The following is a 22616-nucleotide window of genomic DNA, read 5'->3' as shown; positions in this document are numbered from 1 at the left end:
GTTAACCTATGTGTCCTTGCATACTTAGACATTTACAGGCATTTAGACGCCTCACAAGCCTAAACGCATGTAAATGTGTCTAAGTGCATTTAAGTGCTAGGTGCGCTTAACGTTTGCGTATTTATTAATTGCAATGGTCAGAATAAATTAATATTTTGGCCAGTAGAATGAATGAACACCTAAATGCACCTAATGCGTTTGCAAAATGTGGCTTTAGGCATGTTTTTAACACTGCTTTTCCTCCCCTGGAGCATAAGCATCCGGGGGAGGAAAAAAATTAATTTAAATTTTATATTTACAGTATTTTGTCTGATCTGCACTTACCGAACAAGTGTCTTCCAAAACTGTGTATCTGAAACGGCTGTTCCCTTCTGCTCTAATATCAAGATCATTAGCACCTTTAAGAATAACAGCTTTCTTTAGATTCTGATTTTTCTCATCCAAATATCCAATTGTATTTTTACAATAGTACGTAATATTTTGTGAAGCCTCTTTTGACAGAAGACGCAAAAAGGTCATTTGTGTGACAGCAGTATTCGGTGAATCGTTTTCTCCATAGACGAACTGCAAAGGAAAAAAAAAACATGACCCCTAAGTTTAAAGAAAAGGCACCTACAATTTTAAAGAAAACTTTGTGTTGGAAAGAAAATAGGAAGTAATAAGGCACTGTATCTTTTAATTGAGGGTATTTTGTAAAGGTAATAGTAAGCCCCTCTTCCTATACCAACAAATCACACCTCCTGTTCCATTATATTAAATCACAATGCCAGACAAAGATCTAATCTCAGAATTGCGATGATATTTTTCACATAAATATCCTAGCTTAGTTTTATAGCTTTCAAAAAAACAAGAGTATAATAGTGCTCAGCCATCAGATAGGTGACGTATGACTGAACTAGTTAAATAGCTAAATGTATAGGTGAAATACAGATAAGTATGTTGCTGTCAAATATAATGGAACCCCAGAGGATTCTGTGCTCAGATTTCTCGAACCTTTCCTCCGTGTCTCACGGCTTCAAGAGCATACTGCACTATCAGACTTTGCATTTTGCATTTCCTTAACTGGTGGAGTTTGAAGCTCAAGGAGGAACTGCAGGATTGGAGTTTGGTCAACTGCTGCGGACTTATTTGGGCTTGAGTCCTAAAGCGCATTTTGGCTTTTCATTAGGTTAAAAGCCCAACAGTAAGGGTTCTTACTCACCCCGTGGTTTCCATTAGAAGTTTCGGATTTTCACTCTTTTTCTTCAGCCTCATTGTAAAAGTGGGTCTTTTCTGCTCTCCTTGGATGATTGGAAACACATTCACTATTGTGGACATTTATTTGAGCAAGGACTTTTTTCTGGTGGATCATTATGGACATTTATCTGAGCATGGAATCCTCTAGGGGTTCCATTATATTTGATTATTTAATCCTAGTGCTGCACTTTTTATGCCATGTTATTTGAGGTTATTTATCTTTCACCTCTGTTAGCTGCTTTTATCACATCAAGCACAGAATTATATTGGGTTTGGAGTATGTTGCTGTACCTGCCAAAGAATTCCTATTTCTAACAATTCAGTTCTGAGATTTACACAGCTATACCATACAGCACAGCTCTGTGTGACTGTGTCGGAGTCCTGATTTGTTTCTACTGCAGTTCAGTAATTCTTAGAGGTCTTATCACCACTTTGACCCTGTTATGGGTTGAGGAAGCAGCATATACAGAGTCCAGACAAGGTTTCAACAGTTGTATTTATAAAATTACAGGTTTACGGCTAACAAGAAAGCTGGCAGTTTACAGTCACTACCACTAGTTTTGTAACACATGTGAAAACGTTTGGGCTACAGGCATATGAACATTTGCGATACCAGGCGCCTTGTCACTCCAGTGACATTAGCTGTAACTGGTATGACTGCTGCTTCACACAGGCACAGTGCAATTCCCAGCTGGGTGCTGTTTAAGTCCTTAATGCACATGTATGAGGGGGCAAATTGAATAGGCTGGTGGTACTGTGAGGCTGCAGCCCTTGAACACAGAAATACAGTGGTATGTCTGCAGCACAGTAAGGCACAACACAGGCAAGGCTTACATTACTGGGGTGGCATCTGCTGAAGGACATGCTGCTTACACGGGTAACAGCACTGACAAGTTGTGACGGCATCTCTAGAGGCCAGAGGCTATAGGGACCAAGCAGCAGTATTCCCTACTCTGACCATCCTCACACAGGACCTTTCTGTAGGCTATATCACTGTACCTGACAAGTGGGGTTCCTTTCACTATTCTATCTACTTGCAAATGCATGCCAAATGCAGTGGGGCACCTCTATTTATTAGCATTGGCCCAACCAAGATGGTTGCAGAAGGTCACTGGGGGCGCCAGCGTCCAATCGGGGAGCCATTTCTCCTGCATTACCTATGGAGGCTGCAGGGAAACATCATTCTCCCTAGAATCAACTCCATCCCCAAGGCTGCAAAGCACTATCTGCTTGGTGGAGTAGGGACTACACCTGCTCCACTATAACTGGAAAGTGAAAGGAGAAGCAGCAAACTGATGAGTTCATCTCTCTGGCACTCTGCTTTTTTCTCTTATCAGTATGCTCCTTGCAGTGTAGTGCAGCTAATTAACTCTTTGTGCTGTTTCTCTTTCCTTCAACAAGTTCTGCTGCACAGGGACTGCAAGATGCTGAAACAGGTACTTACACTACATGATTAAAAAAATGCATTTAAAGTGTTACTAAACCCAGGTCCCTGCATTCACTATATCTGGTCTTCCACAGTACACACTACATAGAAATAGAAATATTTTAGTAAACATAAACTGCTAAATACCTTTTCTCATCAGTAGTTAGTGCAGTCTTGTGATTTCTATCAGTGTCCAGCAGAGCACTGGTCAAAGCTTATAGGAGGAGTTTTCTTTCTGCTCTAGGAGGATGCAAAACCCCTGACCTCTGTCTGGACAGTGCTGATTGGCACTGTTCTGATAACATGCACTCTCCCAAGAAATAAAAAGCCCTCTCTAGCAATACACACTAATCTAACCATGTACAGAACGGCTACAGTTCAGTCTGTCTTATCAGGAGATAAGACATGGACATTTGAACAAGAGGAGGAGCAGAGAAGTCAGGATCAAACAGCCTTTTTACACAAGACAGAGGATTAACCCCTTAGGTTCCACAGTGAGTATAACAAGCATGCTTTACTGATTGATTTTACTGTTGTGGGTTTAATAACACTTTAAGGATTTCCACAAAATATGTTGTAGAAGCCTTATGTATAGGTAAAATTGATTATTTTAGGACTGCTTCAGGTTTCTAATTCTGAAAAGCTATGTATTACTAAGATTATTACTAATGTCGCATAATAAAATATCACTATACAACTTACCTGTGCCCCTTTATTCATATCCACACCATACCATATGGGCTTGAAATTATCTCCACCTTTACCAGTCCACCAGGTCTTAATAGGTATTTTGGCAGGATTTGCTGATATACACGTTTCCCCTGATTCCATATTACAATAAACTTTGATGGCATCTTCAGAGCAGCCTTGATTTGGATCTATCCAGTACTCTCCTGAGAGCAAGCAAATTGAAGTATATATATGAATATAACAAATACAGTTAATAATATTGTAAATGATTATGTGCATGAGCGTGTGAGGAGAAACTTCAATTTAGATAAATATTTATAGATACCTATTTTTATTGAAATAATATGTACTGTATATTGCTGTGTAAAGATTCATGTACAATTCATCTTTTACTTACCACTTTTCTTTGAAGAATGACATTGTTTCAGATCATCACATGTACGTGCTGGATTCTTCTTAGAGCCATCAGGTCTACGCATTGTCTCTATTTGGCTGCTTAGTGATTTTAGAGTTGCTTGAACACCTGGATCATTCTTTTTACCATCCCCTGCTGCTTCATCCTCAGTGAATTCTGGAAGAGGATCTGGTACAGTATCATCATAGCCACCTATTAGATCATCTATGGCAGCTGTTAAAAGGCCTGGGGGGCCAGGTGGACCTGGTGGACCAGCATCACCAGGGGGACCCTAAACAATAAAAGGATTTACTTGTGAAATCATCACAACCAACAGCTATTCTACTGTTATGTACAGTTAAAGTGATACATAATGATTATGTAATGATGATTACCTCTGGTCCAGCTTCACCAACAGTCCCTCTTGGTCCTGGTGGTCCAATTGGTCCACTTGATCCTTGATTACCATCTTTACCTGGAGGCCCAGTTGGACCAGGTGGGCCCTAAATATGTGAAAAAATAATAAAATTATAAAATTATAATGACTGTAAAAATGTCAAAATTCAAAGCTCCGCTCAAAACCCACAGCTTTTGTCATACATGGAAAATTTATGTGCTTGCTTTTATAACCTGTCTCCATCAAAGATATGAAAAATTATCAGCTGTGCTCCAAATTTAGTTTCTTTTGCTGTATTGATTGATTATCAGAAAAATGACTGCATACAACATGTATCCACTCAACAAAATAACCTTATTTGACGTATTTCACCACTCCTGGCTTGCTCAAATGATAGGAGAAATCTATCCTTGTGAACAGGCCAGGAGTGGTGAAACCAGGAAGGTTGGTTTTAGCGTGGAAACATGTTGTATGCAGTCACTTTGATGACAATAAATACAACCAAAGGAGCTAAATTTGGAGTGTGGCTGATATTTTTTTAATATCATTGACTCTCAAAATGTTTTTTCAAATGTATATAAAGTAAATATATTGTGTAACTCAACTATTATATTACTGTTTGGTAAAACAAAATTATCCTTAACCCTTTGGCATTGAGCATGCAAATATGTCACCCCACTGGACTGGGCTTTTTTCCATGGGGCCGCATATTTGCGTATCTAACTTTGCACTGGAAGCGTGCTGCACAGCAAGGTCCAAGCACAGAGATTGGGGTCTCACTGAGAACCCTGGGTCCTGTACTAATGATCGGAACCTGGAACTCCTGATTCTGGGTTGCCTAATCACTATGATAGCCCCTGATTGGCTATCACCGTGATCAGTCACTATGAACCCCACCCCCGTGTTTTCTCTCTCTGAATGGAGGAGAGAAATACATTGTATCTCTCTTTCTCTTTGCAAAAAAAAGACAACAGTGTGCACAAAAACAATTAATAATAATAATAATAATAATAATAATAAATAAAATTAAAAAAATGCCTAGATCAAGGTTTGATCTAGGTCAGTGCCAGGGTTAGTGTTTGGGCCAAGGTCAGGGTCAGTTTTTTTATGGGCAAGTGTCAGTGTGTTTTTTTCAGTAGGATAACAAGAAAAATGCACACTGCTGTTTCTGGGCTGTACTACGGTTACCAATAACAACTAATATACACATATGTGGTATTACTGCAGTTGTCAGGAGCAGGTGAATTGTTTTTTGTGTTGTCCTTTGGTGGTAGGTTATAGTAGTAGAAATATTCAGCTAATTTTATTTAAAAAATGTTTTTTTTTTACTATTTTGGACCATTTTTCCTTTGATAATAAAAAATGAGCTATCCATTACCATTTACTACCAAATAAAAGCCCAATTTGTCCTGAAAAAAAACAAGGTATAATCCACCTGGATTAACAAAGTAGTTGTGATGATATGTACGGTTTTACTAACACATGTCAAAATTGCAAAATTGTGCTTAGGCATGAACATTTGTTTTACCCTTAGGTGTGAAGGAGTTAAACAGTTTTGTATTTGGATAGGGCAATTGAAGTATACTCTAACTGCTTACAGATTTAGGTGCATTTAAGAGACTATTTAAAGTATATTGTTGGAATGTAATATGCTGAGCAGCTCAGCTTTAAATATATGAGAAACCTATACACATTAAAAGCCTGTTGCCTACACCTGGCATTTTCATGGAACTAGAAAACAACATTGGTATGCATCGGGCACCAAAGACACTCTGAATAACACGCTGTATCAACATAATTGGATATATGGGCAATTCAGTTTCTCTTCGTGTAACAAGAAAAATATTGCCCCTCCAAGCTCATGATATCAGAGGTGTTGGAAAATAAATGGAAGCATTCACATTGTGAAGCAACATAGGTCAGTTTACTGCTGACTTAAGATGGTGTATATCTTCAAGGGTCACCAAAAACTGATATGTAATGTTTGCCTTATGTTGGTAGAATATACATGATAATGTGGGTATGTTCTTTGACCTAGATAAAGACATAATTGTTCCATATTTTATTATACAACCTATTTCTCTAAAAATATCTATATTTTTCTATATAATATCTATATAAATTGTATCCACCATGTGAATATGAAGTCAATAATACGTTTTAATGAGACAATGTTACATTTTGGGACTTACTCTGGGGCCAAACGGTCCAGGAAGACCAGAAGCACCTTGTTCTCCAATAGGACCCTAAAACAGTAAATACATGCCTTAAACAAGTTTAGTATGTGCCATATTGCCAAAACATTTGCATGCACTATAATTAAGAATGACTAATGCATTTTAATTAATGCACATTGCATATATTAAAAAAAATATGTAGACTAAGTTACAAAAATACAGAACTATGTACAATGTGCATTTGTTGTATACTAATATTATTAAGATATTATTTAGATTAAGCAGATTTACACATTCAATTGAATCTATACTGAAATGGTAGTATGAAACTACTTTGAATAAATGAATGGTAATAGGACATCTTATACTTACCTTTCCTATGCTGCACCATGCCTACTCCAGGTAATGAGAAGAATATGCTCTTGCTTAATTTGTCTCTGTTGAAGGTGAGGACTTCAGCAGAAATTGGCTGAAATTCCCTTCTCAGGCAAAGGTATGCATTTTAGCATTTCGGTTAGCCTTTATTTTTCAATCCCAGGAAAACTTTAGAGTATCCTTATGTTAGCCTTGAAGATTACGTTTATTTTAATATACACACTGCTCAAAAGGAACACTTTGAAAACACATCAGATCTCAATGGTGAAAAATATGCTGGATATCTATACTGATATGGACTGGGTAATGTGTTAGGAACATAAGGATACCCCATCATTTGATGAAAATGAAAATTACCAACCTACAGAGGACTGAATTCAAAGACACCCTGAAAATCAAAGTGAAAAAATGATGCAGCAGGCTAGTCCATTTTGCTGAAATTTCATAGCAGCAACTCAAAATGGTACTCAGTAGTTTGTATGGCCCCCATGTGCTTGTATGCATGCCTGACAACGTTTGGGCATGCATCTAATGAGACAACAAATGGTGTCCTGGGGTATTTCCTCTCAGATCTGGATCAGGGCATCACTGAGCTCCTGGGCAGTCTTAGGTGCAACCTGGCGTCGTCAGATGGAATGAAACATGATATCCCAGAGGTGTTCTATTGGATTTAGGTCAGGTGAGCATGGAGACCATCAAATGGTATCAATTCCTTCATCTTCCAGGAACTGCCTGCATACTCTCACCACATGAGGCCAGGCAGTGTCATGCACCAGGAGGAACCCAGGACCCACTGCACCAGCATAGGGTCTGACAATGGGTCCAAGGATTTCATCCTAACGGCAATCAGGGTGCCATTGTCTAGCCTGTAGAGGTCTGTGCATCCCTCCATGGCAATGCCTCCCCATCACTGACCCATCACTGGCCCATCACCAAAACAGTCATGCTGAATGATGTTACAGGCAACATAACGTTCTCCATGGCTTCTTCGGACCTTTTCACATCTGTCATATGTGCTTAGGGTGAACCTCCTCTCATCTGTGAAAAGCAAAGGGCGCCAGTGGTGGACCTGCCAATTCTGGTGTTCAATGGCAAATGCCAATCGAGCTCCATAGTGCCGGGCAGTGAGCACAAGGCCCACTAGAGGACGTCGGGGCCTCAGGCCACCCTCGTGAAGTCTGTTTCTGAGTGTTTGGTCAGAGACATTCACATTTTGTAGGGCTCTGGCAGTGCTCATCCTGTTCTTCCTTGCACAAAGGAGCAGATACTAGTCCTGCTGATTAGTTAAGGATCTTCTATGGCCCTGTCCAGCTCTCCTAGAGTAGCTGCCTGTCTCCTGGAATCTCCTACATGCTCTTGAGACTGTGCTGGGAGACACAGCAAACCTTCTGGCAATGGCACGTACTGATGTGCCATCCTGGAGGAGTTAGACTGCCTGTGCAACCTCTTTACGGTCCAGGTATCGCCCAATTCTAGTATTGACACTCACCCTAGCCAAATGCAAAACTAGTGAAAAACAGTCAGAAAAGATGAATAGGGAAAAAAATGTCAATGCCCTCCACCTGTAAAACCATTCCTGTTTTGAGGGTCGTCTCATTGTTGTCCAATTTCATTAACACCAATGCAACTGAAACTGTTTAACAACCCCCTCTGCTACTTAACTGACCATATGAATATCCCAGGAGTTTAATTGACTTGATGCTATACTCTGATTAAAAAGTGTTCCTTTAATTTTTTTGAGCAGTGTATATTATTGTATATGTTCAATTAAGAACATGTACCAGTGGAACATAGGGTGGGCAACTCAGTAAGGCAAATGTGCCACCTTTATGACTGTGAGCATGTAGTTGGAAGGCTTCCACCAAATTCATAAAACATGTGCAACATCATCATTGTTTACTGATGACAAATTCATGTAGATCTGTAAATAGCAACCTCTATGTTGTCTCCAAGGGGTTTATTTACTAAAGCTGGTTGACTCAGAATCTTGTCCACCTGTGTATGGTAGCCAATCAGCTTCTAACTTCAGCTTGTTCAATTAAGCTTTAGCAATAAAACCTGGAAGCTGATTGCTTTCCATGCAGAAGTGCACAAGATTCTGAGTCAACCAGATTTAGTAAATAAACCCCCAAGTGTCTGTGTACTCAGTTTCCCAGCCATTGTGCCCACAGGTCAAACTGATGTTTTGGCAGTATGATAATGTATATGTGTGTGCAGACGGAAAGTAGGGATGCAAACTAAATAGAGCCTACTGAAAAATCAATTACAAGGTATTTGTATAGTTGCAACAAACACAAAATAAAATATGAGTAAAAGTAATACCCAGGTGCAATTATGGGTTAGAATTATTCTCTCATTAAAAGAACAAAACTTACCGGTGGACCTGGAAGACCTTGCAAACCAGTAAAACCTCTGTGTCCCTTTTGCCCTCTTTCTCCACGTTCACCATTGTCTCCTTTGTCTCCACGTGGTCCTTGTGGCCCCTACATGGGAAAAAAGAGCCTAGGATTGAGAATCACATATCAACATAACTTTCACCAAACAATTAAATACAAAAATAAACATACGGGAAAGCCTCGTTTTCCAGCTCTACCTGGAGGACCCATGGGACCACGGGATCCCTAGCAAAGAGAAGAAAAATAGTTTAAAAATACAGTAAACAGAATAATTTTTCCATTTCAAATTATGTAATATGTCAATGTCTTAATTGAATTTTAGCTAAATATTTCAAATATTCAATAAAAATACAAAATTAAAATGCATAATGAAGTAAAATAAACAAGTATTACCATCTTCAATTGTTTTTTGTTATTTTTCCTTCTTTAATTGATAGGTGCACATAATTTGATTAAAATTACTTACTGTTTCACCTCTTGGCCCAGCTTCTCCTGGTGCACCTATGGGTCCTGGTGTTCCTGGAGCACCTTGAGATCCAGCTAAGCCCTCAGGTCCTGGATCACCACGATCCCCCTGCAAGATTATAATTATATATTCAATCAGCTTAACCTGTAGTGAAATTTTTCTTACATATTTGATTGCAAAGGACGAAAAAAAGGAAATGATAAGCCTTTAATGCCAAACTCTTGTCCATTTTTTAAATTATTGATACAGCAGGATAAAATAAACATTTCTTTTAGATTTTTATTTATGGCTGTAACCTTACTGGGAAGCTCTTCCGTCACTCCCTGTCCCTTTGACACCCGCACAAGAAATCGGTAAGAGTTCATCATTGAAATAGGAAGACGCCGACAGCAATAAACAGCATGTTCAATTTGTAAGCATGTTCATGCTGACGCTGACAGCATGTTCAATTTGTAAAGCTTATTTTCATGTAGTTTTGTGAATGGGGCAAAGCTGTATTCAAAGCTGTAATCATTAAATCATGTGCAAGAAAAAATCCCGTTTTATTATCCTTACATAATCGGTGTTCAAAAAGAACACACCTGCACCCTGTAAACTTAACTTAAACATGTTTTTCAAAGTGAATAAACAACTATTACTCTTTTAGTAAATCAATTTAATTGTCAGAAGTTTTAATCCTTCTTCATTCTACTAATGAGTTTTTTTGTTTGGAGAGATTTCCCATTATTTTTGTACAGATTCTCTAACCCTCTCCTGCTTTATCCAAAGCTAAGTAGAAAGTTTTGGTTGGAGTTTAATATAATAAATACTATACACTGGATTGTTAGCAAATCTTAAAAAATGTTGACACCGAACATGCTGAAGATTACACACATCCACTGGACATTCATTCCATCAAGTCAGATAGTGGTCAATTCTACCTGTAGAGCAGGCAAAACTTCTAGGGAAGCTTCTTCTGCGGTAATAAACATTATGTTCAGCTGTTTGTTTTTACAGACTACAAAATATATCCAAATCTACCATCTGTTTCTGTTCATAAAGTGCTGAAACTATGCATTAATCAATGGTAATTTGTGATGTTGGTGTTAATGTGATAGATGACATTTGGTAAAATATAATTTCCATTTGAAACAACTTTCATATGAAAATACATATAATGCCTACATACACGTTTTCCAAGAGCTCCATCACGTCCAGGGGCACCATCGTTACCAGGAGGACCCTTAAAAATATATATGTTTTTAGCATTTGACAACAAGCTGCCATGTTTACTAAATTACTTTTAGTAATATGTAATATAGGTTCGTAAAACATAATAATTTCTACTTAGTAGATGCCTTCAGAAAAAGATGCATACAAAATTCAAGGGGGCAGGAGGCTTGACTGGGAAGGTCTTTTAAAGATATTGGTAGTACACTGATGAACAAGAAAGAGGACTTCATGTAAAGTAACATTTTTCATTTCTCAGGTGCTTACACTTTAAAAGATCGTTTTTAGTTTAGGACAGATACACATTAAGAATAAAAAAACATTTAAGCATTGTTAAAATTTGGATGTTTTAATAGTTGTTGCAATAATATGTCTTTAATTAATAAAAATTATGTTTCATAGACATGATATATTAAAGCATTATAGTAATAGGGGCTCTGCAATAGCACTTTTTAAATAAATACTTCTAATGCAAATAAATAAATTATATAAATAAATAATACATATTGATGGTTAGCAGAAAATAAACACAATATAATACCTCTGCACCAGGCTCTCCAACAGGACCATTAGCACCTGGAAGACCAATGGGACCAGATGGGCCTTTCTCTCCAGCAGAACCAGTAGGACCAAGTTTTCCAGGGGATCCCTAAGAAGACAGACATTCAAAATAGTACTGTTATATATTAAAAAATTTCTGGATATAGAAACATGAACATCTAATTTGTTCTTTTCTTATAGTTTGAGTATTCTGACACAAAGTTCAGTCCTAAAATTATTATAAATATAGTTTGAATTCAATTCTTCTTATTCACTATGTTGCTAGGCAATGTAGATTTTGAAAGACACCAAAACTGATCCACTAATATATTACACAGTACACAATATTGAAACATTACTAGTAAGGGATGTTAGCATGGTAGAGATTTTATTAACTTGTTATCAGGACACTACCTTAAAATTTTGGTATCTTTTACTGCTATGAACAATCATTCCATTAGATATAGTAGAGTGAAGAGGTATACAATAGAGTATCACTTGTGTTGTGTGGGACCACTGACATCACATCCAAAATGGTGGTGACCAAGAGCAGTCTCGGGGCTTTTACAAGGGAGGCTTTTTACAGGTAAATAAAATGCATCAAATGTTAAATGTATAAATAGCATGAATGAAAATAAAAATAATCCTTATTCTTATATGATTTTATGCAAAGATTTCTTTTTTTGGATAATCTTTATTTATTATTTTCTTTCAGTACAAAAACAGTATAGAAACCCACCACTGCTAATGTAGTATGTGGCTTACAGCTAAATAAAATACAGAAAGAGAAGAATCTGGGGTATCATACATAGAATGATGAAGGATCACAGCAGTACATTTTGCATTTAGCAGAAAAATAATAGCAAAGAGACAGCTGTGGATCATGTGATAGTATCAACAAGGTCAGTAATCCCAACCATAAATGATCAACAAGTATACAGCAGGCCCACATCAGCACAAGCATTAAGTATCTCATGTTTATCAAAGCTCATTGTTCCCATGACAGGGCCCATCCTGCAAAAAAAGTGCATAAGCCCCATAGGTAACAATGAGATTGAATAGTAAATCGACATCAAGGGAAAACAAGTATTGTGAGGCTTAACATAGAGTGACAGTTATCCTCAATAAAACAAAACTCAATAAACAAGCAAGAATCATTTTCATAAAACTTGAATCAGGGCAAGAACCATTGTAGCCCAGCTAGGACATTTTCCCACTCACTAATGGCAATCACATTGGTTAAGCATTCCCCTAGTGCCAATGTAATAAATGACAAAAAGGCTGGATGTAAAGAGGTTTACAAAAATGAGCATAAGTGGGTGGAGGGGTAAGGGTGTGAATGTGAAGAGGTCACACCTCCTCCAAGTCCTAAGGCAGTTGAGGAAGTTGACCCTCCAAAATATCTCCTTGTGATGTGATGAGAATGGCAGGGCTGGGTTGTATTTCACCGATTCCATCAGCATAGTGTGTCCAGGAGGCCCACATCTTAGTATAGCATTCCCTTTTATCTCAAATTGTGGTAATCCAATCTTCTGCATCCATTATGTCCACTACTTTATCTAGGTGATCCTACTGGGGACATGAGACTGTGTCCAATATATTGGCAGCTTAGCTACCTTGAGTATATGAGGTAAAAAAACAACAGGCATATAAATATATCAGAATAGTAGGAACGTGGAGTAAGAAATGCAGAGGGTAAAAGGGATGTGTATATCCAAGATTTTCACAATTTTCTCTTTTATATCTGCCCAAAAGGCATTATTTTTATGGCAGTCTCACCAAATGTGCAGAAACGTGACACAGTTCCTGCAGCACAAGACTGGAGTGAAAGGATAGATATGGGCTAAGGCAGTGAGCACCCTATACCACCAGGTTAAAAGTTTATAATCATTTCTGTGTAATTATTTCTTGTGTTTGAATTCAATTGAGCTGTTGCAGTTGCACTTCAGAGAAAATACATTGAAGGTTACATTCCAACTCTTTGGTATACAGGGTGTCTCTAAAGTCTGGACACAGTGGCAAAATGTATATTGAGAAAAAAACATATAGTTTGTAATTCCTATGTGCCCAGACTTTAGGGACACCGTGTAGATTGGTTTAATGTAAGAGACTTCTACTGACAGAAATTTGGAATGTGTACAAACCATGCCTGCAATAGGAGCTTTAGCAGCACAGAATCACATGAATTGAGAGGATTGGGCATGTATTGTGCATGCTTGAGTAGTGAATAAGTGCTCAAGCTGTTTATGTCACCAGGCATCCATGACAAAAGCTCCATATTTATCACGTTCGAGCGGAGAGCGGGATCCAATTACCACCCACCAGACACCTGCCACAACTCACACCTCAGTCTTTAGCTCAAGTTCCAAAAAAAGCTAATTGCTCTCCTGGTGAAAATTAGGGGAAGCCAGCTAAAGGTTGCAGGGGGGACATTGGAGGGGCCAAGGAACCAATACGATTCAGCCTATCCCATAGATTAAGTAGAGTATGTGTCAGGAATGGACTCACCACAGGTGTTGCTGGGGTTCACCTGCCGTGTGGGCTGCAGTACCAGTGCTGACCAGCGGGTGCTCTCAGCAGCCAGAATCTCACTCCTGCAATCAAGCCATTACCTGAGGCTGATTGCAGGAGGTGTATTTAAGCAATGGCTAGGCCTGCAGTCAGTGCCTTGGTGTTGTCCCATGAGCCACTGTATCTTGTTCCTGATTGTCCTGTACTCCTGATTGCCTTGTTGCCGACCCAGCCTGATCCTGATACTGCTGTCCTCTCCTGCTCTGACCCCTGACTCGTCCTGACCATTCTCTGCCTGCTTCCATTGGCTGACCTCCTGTTACCGAACCCGGCCTGTGACTTGTTATTCTTTGTCTGCCGCTGTCTGACCACGCATACCTCTTCACATCTGGCTCTTACCTGCTCTACGCCATTGGCACCTGCCTCTACCACAGCTGGTGTCAGGACCTGGTCTCAGGCTGCCTCAAGTCCATCCCCACCATCAGGGGCTCTGGTGAACCAGCAGACTAAGGCTTAGACTCCGCGCCCTGGGGGACTCCGGCCAGTGGGTCGCTAGAGGCTTCCGCTAGTCGGCCGCTGACAGAACCATAAGGCCTGCCTGACCATTCCACTTCTCCAGCCCTGACTACGCCTGTGTTCCTGCACATACTAATATTAGTGGAAGGTTGGTTTTGTTTACTGTGCATTTGTATATTTGGGCGGCTAACAATAAATTATATTGTTATTATATCATTTCTGAAGCCTGTTACTTCCCTGTGTCAGTCCACACATTTCTGGTCATACCCGGATCCCTGACAGTATGCATCATTAGAGGTGAGGTCCATGGGGCTGGGCCTCTGAACCCACAAGGGAGCCAGGGTGCTTAGGAAAAATGTCTGCCTGCCATTAATATTTTTTTAATGAATGGTTACATTGGGACAGGGTCTTTTTAAGAGTGAAATGTTTTACTGTGGAACAAAGTAATTTAAAAAATATTACTGGAGGTTTTATGTTGCAGCCAGTTATATCTAGTTTAAATTACTAAAGTCTACAAAAGCAAAATTTTAATCCAGAGGAATGAGTGACTTCATGAAGGGCCAGAAGCAATCTTTTGTAAGAAGACACCAATGTCTATAAGCTAATGTATATAATTATATATACAGATCTTACAGTTATGAAATGACAATGGCAGACTGATTCACCTACTACACAGTTTGTTAATAGGTGGTACATGTGTATCCGGGGTTACTTAAAGTATAACTAGGGGCAAAACTTTTTTTTTAAGTTTTGAACTGAGTGGAAGGGGATAAGAACACCTATTAGGTGCTGTGTGTGCCCTTGTTAGGGAGATTCACCCTCTCTATTTGTCCTGTTTACCATTATTATTTAAGTGAAAATAAAATAAAATCCCACATTTTTGGTTGTCCCCAGAAAAGTAATAGATAGAAAATCTTCCAATGGGGACACTAGTTCTGGGATTTCCCCTCACTTCCTCTTTTGGCTATAGGACATTAAGGTAAATCTCCCCAATGTGACACAGATGGCATACAAGGGTTATAACCCTGCCTTACTTTATCCAAAATTAGAAAAAAATGTCTATAGTTCTACTTTAAGACAGGTTTAGAGGTGCTTTTGGATATCGTATGTACTCTCCAGCGCCTCAGGATATGCACAGCCAAAATGGAAGCCAAGGGTACCAGGACAGTGACAACCAAAGGAAATGCTTCAGGGGTGCAGCCTTCCTCAGACAGGGAAATCAGCCACTGGATAGAGAGAAAAAACAGGTGGCGCACACATCTAGTGCATTATCCAAGGTTTATTGTAAGGAGTGAAAGAATAATAAAAACATACTCACAGACGAAGCATGTATCTAAAAAGCATAGAAAAATTACATCAGAGGCATCAACAGCAAGGCTCCTACTTTCCATTCATTACACATCTGCATCAGAGGCTGGTCATCAGCTCTGAGGAAAGGGATTCGTCACCGAAACGCGTCAGCCATTTGACCGCACTGACAGTGAGAACACCTTGCCTGCAGTTGTGGCCATTGTCATTTTTCTATGCTTTTTAGATACATGCTTCCTCTGTGAGTATGTTTTTATTATTCTTTCACTCCTTACAATAAACCTTAGATAATGCACTAGTTGTGTGTGCCACCTGTTTTTTCTCTCTTAGAGGTGCTTTTGGCTACATATCCTCAGAATAACAGTTCTTGTCAGTTTATGTCATACACAAATCATGCTTTATTAAAGTGCATATTTGTCAGCCCAAAACACAGGATTCCTCAAAATTTGTATAAACATTTATTAGCTATTGGTAATAGTTATAGCATGCTAGAGGTGGTGGCTAACTTTAATAGTTTACAAAAAATTATAAAAGTGTAGCGCTGCCCCAGTGTACAGAATATTAGAACCAATAAATAAATACAAAAATAAAAACATAAACTCAGCACAACTAACAAACAATATATCTACTGGTGAAAAAGTGCACTATAAAATCAAACACAAAAGTGCTAATGTGCCATAAAATAGCAATAAGGTGAATAATCCAATGATTGAAAGTGAATAGAACAATAAATAATTAAAAGTGATCCATAATACACAAGGTGACAGTCCAATAAAAGTCCACAGCAATCCTCTGTGTTCCACACTCTGTATGTCCAGTGAACACCAGTGATTCAGATCCAATCAGTGCATCTCCACCACATAAAATGCGCCCTGACCTTAATAATTGACCTATATAAAACAGGTCAACATGTGCTCACAACTTGAATGACCAGCTTGCCATGATAACCCACTAGGTGAAGCAATATGCCATAACAATCCTAATGCTAAAGATAAGGAGTGATATATGTCCCCTTCAAATCTTCCACAGTCCCGGGTGACGTATGGACTCAAAAGAGGAAAATACGCCTCTCATAGTGCAGTACTTTATTAACCATGAATACACATATAAAAATGCATTTACAATAAAAACCTGAGTATAGACTTAAATAAAACAAATCAGAATGTAAGGGAAATAAACATCTGGTCCTTCAGTTCGGACCCCAGGGTAGTGATTGGATTTGAATCACTGGTGTTCCCTGGACCATGCAGAGTGTGGAACACATAGGATTGCTGTGGACATATACTGGACTTTTCACCTTGTGTATAAAGGGTCACTTTTAGCTATTTATTGATCTATTCACTTGCAATCACTGGATTATTCACTTTTTTGCTATTTTATTGCACACGGGCGGACTGACCATTGGGGAATTCGGGCACTGCCCGAGGGCCTGGGGTCAGTAGGGGGCCCCATGAGATGTCCCTGGTACCTTTCATAGGCTTTTTTGGGTGTGGTTTGAGTGTGGGCGAGGACACAGGGACCCCATGATCCCCTATTGCCCGGGGGCCCCATGAGTTGTCAGTCCGCCCCTGATTGTACCTTAGCACTTTTGTGGGCTCGTGGTGCTGTCAGGTGTTTACTAGTGTGCTTTATGCATTTAGTACCACATTTATCACATTAGATTTATTTATATGCTGGAGCTGTGTGGGAGATGTGTTATATATTCATTCGTTATATATTCATTTATCTAGTCACTATTTATTCATTAATTTTCTTTTGTGTTTGATTTTCCATTGCACTTTTTTCACCAGTATATTTATTGTATGATAGTTGTGCAGCGTTTATGTTTTTATTTTTGTATTTTTTATTTATTTATTGGTTCTAGTATTCTGTACATTGGGGCAGTGCTATACTTTCATAATTTTAGTTTATTCTTTGATATCTATCACGTGAGGATATTTGCTGGTGTTTGTAGAAGCCCCTGCCATCTATTTTATTTATTTATTTTTAGTGCTATTTGACAGCGCTTCCTGGGTTTTTTGTGTTCAACTTTAATAGTTTGTAATGGGTACAACTTTCAAGACACTGAGAAACACAGCGCTATTGTTTCTCAGGACAGCAATAGAGCTCCTTGTTCAGAAAAAGTCTCATTCTACTAACAGCAATCTGCACAATACAAGCAAAAGTATAATTACACAAGTGTTGTTAACACAGCGATCTCCCCGCTGAGCTATTGTGTTCTGACAGGGGGACTGCTCCCCTGCCTGAACACACCGGTCAACGCTTGCAGCCACTGGCTGTGAGTGCTGATCAGATGCCGATCAGCTGCTGTTTTTTCAGCATGCCTGTTGGACAGAATCTGGATTTTAGGCTGGCCTTAGTCGGATGGGCTGCTGTACACACAGGCTGAATGTCAGCTGGTTTCTGTAAAATCAGCCAATACCGACTGATATTTGACCTCCATGTACCAGGCTTTAGATGAGAAGATTGTACTAGTTCTCTTTGTTTCAAGTGTTTTCCTTATTTTTGCCTGGTAATCCTGTGAATAACACATTTCCTGTACCAAGGGAACACTCATACACTCTACTGTATCTACAGAGGGAGCCATGGTTGTCACCCAGGCTGGACTTCAAAGATCTCTTCCTCTCTTTGTCTCTATTACAGGGGGTGTGAGGGGATTGGTAGTTTACATAAGAAATATAACATTGTTTGTACCTTCAGGTCTGCTCACATGAAGTGACATGCACACTGAAAACTAATGCAGTCACCACATTTAAGGACTGGTAAGCTGAAATAGATTACATTTTTGTTCTTCGATTTAGATATCTTTTAATATAAACTGTTCCTTTTACTACAAAAGTTATTGAACTTACGAGTTTTCAATGGATAAGGTTTAAAATGATAAAGAAGCCTGATCACTACTTCTGTATTGTAGACCATTTATTTTAGGTCTGTTGAGTTTAATACATTTGCTTATGTTGATCAATTGATATATGGGTTTTTCAGGAAAATCACACACCATCTACCATAGTGGAAAAAGTTGAGCGGTCAAATACATTGCATACCTTCTACTTATTATTTAGTTTTAAAATGCACATATACTACTGAGATACTCACAGCTGGACCTGGAAGTCCTGGCATTCCTCTTTCTCCTCTTTGACCAGGCATGCCAACTATACCCCTTTGACCTGTTGTTCCAGATGGACCTGGTGGACCATCAGGACCCTAAAATTTAAGAATACAAATAAAAGGTAAATATAATATACTTTGTTATATGTATAGTGCAAACACTGAAAATATAGTCTTGGAAAGTATATTGATGGTTTATAAAAAATGTGTAAAATAGCTGCTTTTATCCTATACAAAATTGTAAAATTGTATAGCAGCATTCTCCGTTTTCCGGCAGCCGGCGGTCAAAACGTTCTTATCCTGAATGCTGAATTCTTCTGCGTTCAGGAGAGGGACGTTTAGCCTCACCTAAACGCAGAAGCTCCTAAACTCTCCTAAAAGCCTATGTGTACATGGACACATAGGCTTTTATGGAGTTGGGTTTAGGAGCTTTGGCAAAAAAATGCCAAAAGCTCCTAAACTCGAGTTTAGAAGCAGCAGTGTACATGGAGCCTAAAAGAGGATCATGATTTATCTTTTTTTGCCAAGTAGTCTAAAACTATTGCAGTCCAACGATCCTATATTAATTATAACTCAACCAATAGATTCTGATAAATATAGATGTTGATTGTTGCTATTTTAATCAAATTTTTATGTCCATTTCTGATCTCATATAACTAATGTATTAGGAGGCCAAAATAAAAACAAAACACTGGACAGGTCAAGCACAGTTTCATTTAAATGTCTGAATTAAGCAAAACAATGATTTTCTGTTCTCAGCTGGAATCCTAATACAAAAAAGGGAACAAATGAATACACTTTAACTGAGAATGATTTAGTGAGAATACTGCTCAAATTAATCTGAAAATAATTAGTTCAAAATTGATGTGTCTTTTTAGCACTACATGAAACAAACCTAGACCAGTCATATAGATACATAATATGGCATCATAAGAGGAAGAGAAGGGGAGGTTGGGGGCTGCTCTGTACAAAACCATTGCACAGATCAGGTAACTATTTGGTAAGTACATGTTTGTTATTAAAAAAAACTGTAACCTTTACAATCTTTAGCATGTAGGTGACTTCATTACAAAGTAGCTATGACTTCTCATTAAAAACCTCTGGCACATCAACATGGGAGTACAAATAGTTCAAATCATTTTTTTAAAAATATAACAAATCATACTGGCTGTCCATCATCTCCAGGGTCTCCTTTATCACCAGGACTTCCAGTGGGGCCAGCAGGACCTCTGTCTCCAATTCTACCATGTGAACCAGGCTCACCACGAATACCTGGTGGACCTTCCTTGCCAGGATCACCAATAGGGCCTGGAAGGCCCACAGCTCCCTGTTAAGAAAAAACAAAAGTTTACTTACCTAATATAAACACAAATATAGTAAATTAAGAAGCTACACCTCCATGGATTCTAAGTTACCTAGATCTTATTCACACTATCTTAGAAATATGGATCTCTACATGAACCTAGGATAACTGATATCACATTATCCTTTTGTCCTGTTCCAAATAAGCGGGGATGCCATGTGCTTGTTTAAGCTTGCATTGTATGTGTATTGATGACTACATTAGTGCTGTGCCATGTATAGAGGGCACGCACATACAGCACCCTCTCAGATTTGCTTCTCTCCACATTATAACTTAACAAACCATAACTATTCTTGAAAGAAGGCAACTTACTGGTTGTCATAAAAAAGTACTTTTACCATGTAATTTATTGTGATATATAAATATATGCTAGTGTGCCCGAGTTAAAATAGAGTTAAAAACAAACCAGAACAATAGAAGAACATTCTGTCTCATTACAGCTGACAAGTACATATTTTTGATTTACTTACAGCAGACCCAGGAGGTCCAACTCTGCCAGCTGAGCCAGGAAATCCTGTTGCTCCCTTAAAACAAAAATGAAATATTCAGCAAATATGCAGTTAAATATAAGAAACACAATTTATAAAATATTTTGAAAAAAGAAACTTCAAATTCTTTACACAAGCAAAATAAAAAATGCAGTACCCCAGACTTTTCCAGTTAAGGCATGATATTCTGTTGCATAAATGTTTCATAAAAACAAAAGGTATATAAAGGGCCTCTGCCTTTTCCGCATTATTTTTAGTATATCTAGTCTATTAAATTGTTCAACCAATACCACAATTATTGTAGTAGAACATGAGACGATGGGGATGGTTTATTAAGGAGTAGCTCATGTTAACTTTGCAAGGAATTTTCACTTTGAAAGGGAATCTTCAGTCAATCTAGTGAATGTGGTAAATATGTACTTTGGAAAGATACAAATGTTCAAGGACATTTTTAAAAAGTACAGGACTTGTGCTTACACATTATTGGATCATTGAAGTTAGCAAAGTTTCACCTTAATCATTGGGCATACATGAAAACTTCTTGGTAAAGTGAAAATTCACTTTGCAAAGTAACACATTTGACTCTTTTAGTAAATTAACCCCAATTACTGATTTCTTTCAGAATTAAAAAAAAAATGTTATATCCTTTATAATCCACTTTTTAATGTATATAAAACTGTCAACAGATATTAATTATACTTAAATTTAACATGTTTGTTTTGTTATCCATTGATCGAAAATCATGCATTGTGTGTACTCTTATCTGCTAAATAAAGAAAATAAAACTGTTTCAAACATAAATATATCTGTACATACCGGGGGTCCTTGGGTTCCTCTACCACCCTTAAGTCCGGGCACACCATGAGGTCCCTGAAGGAAAGATGCTGCATTATAGTGCTGTTTATTCTAAACAGTTATAAAGCTTAATCAGTAATATAGCGTGTATTCTTTTATGCCTGATTTGTAAGTTTGAAATTTTTTACTAATAATATGTATTATAAATATATAATATATCATATTCAGGGGCATACTGAATTCCAACACGATCTGTACAATCTTCATATATAAAATACTTGTTACTGCTTTGTCACCTGTATTACTTTGACATGTTTTTAATTGCTATTCTCTGAAAAAATAAATTACAGGTTAGGTTATAAAATGAAAACAACTGTGGTGGCTATCAGAATGTTCTTTTAATGCACTTGTTGACATTCCTGTTACTTACAGGCGGACCAGGAGATCCAGAAAGACCTTGAGGACCAGGAGATCCAGCATCCCCTTTTTGACCAGGCTCTCCAGGTTCTCCTTTCACTCCAGGTTGTCCATCAGGTCCCTAAGACAAAGATGTGCAGATTGTGTTTTAATGATTTTGGTCATTTGGCAATAGCACATAAATATAAAGAATTAACTCTACAAATATCTAATGTGTGTTTTCAAAATATACCAGCACACAGTATACCAGTGGATACAGTAAACTAAAATTCTCCCATATAAGAGAGTGTTTTCAGAGCTTCAGTTTTTATTATTTCTGACAATACAACCAAGAAAGTAATGTTTTCCTTTCATGAACATATTTCTACTCTGTGAAAGTATTTTTTGAATGGTTATTGTTACCCTGTGAAATGAAAAATGTGAAAGGTCAACATTTAATGATGTGTATTGAAAAGCAAGTCTCTCACACTCATTAAGCATGTAGAGCTAAACTTTCCAAACAAATGTTTGTTACCTATCAATCAAAAGAATACACATAATTTTAGGTTGCTGCAGTCTTCATTTTCTTTTATTATACAATGGTGTCAATTTAATGCCTATTTTGTACTGAGCATGCGAACAATCATAATGCACTTCAGTTTTAAACACATACCGGCGGACCAGCAAAACCAACAGGACCAGTGGGACCATTTTCTCCTCGAGAACCCTGACACAGGAAATTACAAAATGTAAGCAAAAGCACAACATAAAAGAGAGATTTTTTTTTAGTAATTTTTAAGCTTGAGGTGATTGTAGTCATATAAG

At 38.1% G+C, this 22616-nt stretch overlaps 1 protein-coding gene across 1 annotated transcript in view; it reads right to left on the bottom strand.

Annotated features, from left to right (window-relative positions):
• The window catches only part of COL5A2 (collagen type V alpha 2 chain), a 211045-nt gene that overhangs the window by 3693 nt on the left and 184736 nt on the right, over window positions 1-22616 (bottom strand). Inside the window, exons 38-53 of the mRNA XM_089670000.1 lie at window positions 22465-22518; window positions 21826-21933; window positions 21417-21470; window positions 20583-20636; window positions 19915-20076; window positions 18738-18845; window positions 11308-11415; window positions 10726-10779; window positions 9558-9665; window positions 9263-9316; window positions 9071-9178; window positions 6336-6389; window positions 4142-4249; window positions 3750-4038; window positions 3365-3555; window positions 325-564 (exon numbers count right to left, since the gene is read on the bottom strand). Coding sequence (XP_089526126.1) covers window positions 325-564; window positions 3365-3555; window positions 3750-4038; window positions 4142-4249; window positions 6336-6389; window positions 9071-9178; window positions 9263-9316; window positions 9558-9665; window positions 10726-10779; window positions 11308-11415; window positions 18738-18845; window positions 19915-20076; window positions 20583-20636; window positions 21417-21470; window positions 21826-21933; window positions 22465-22518 — 1854 coding nt within the window. The remainder of the gene's footprint in view (window positions 1-324; window positions 565-3364; window positions 3556-3749; window positions 4039-4141; window positions 4250-6335; window positions 6390-9070; window positions 9179-9262; window positions 9317-9557; window positions 9666-10725; window positions 10780-11307; window positions 11416-18737; window positions 18846-19914; window positions 20077-20582; window positions 20637-21416; window positions 21471-21825; window positions 21934-22464; window positions 22519-22616) is intronic.

This window comes from Staurois parvus, unplaced genomic scaffold, assembly GCF_062004578.1.
Source record: "Staurois parvus isolate SC_StPar_1 unplaced genomic scaffold, SC_StPar_1.0 ptg000011l, whole genome shotgun sequence".
Classification (NCBI taxonomy): Eukaryota; Metazoa; Chordata; class Amphibia; order Anura; family Ranidae; genus Staurois; species Staurois parvus.
The sequence above is the reverse complement of the archived record's forward strand: the minus strand, read 5'-3'. Positions and strand labels throughout refer to the sequence as shown.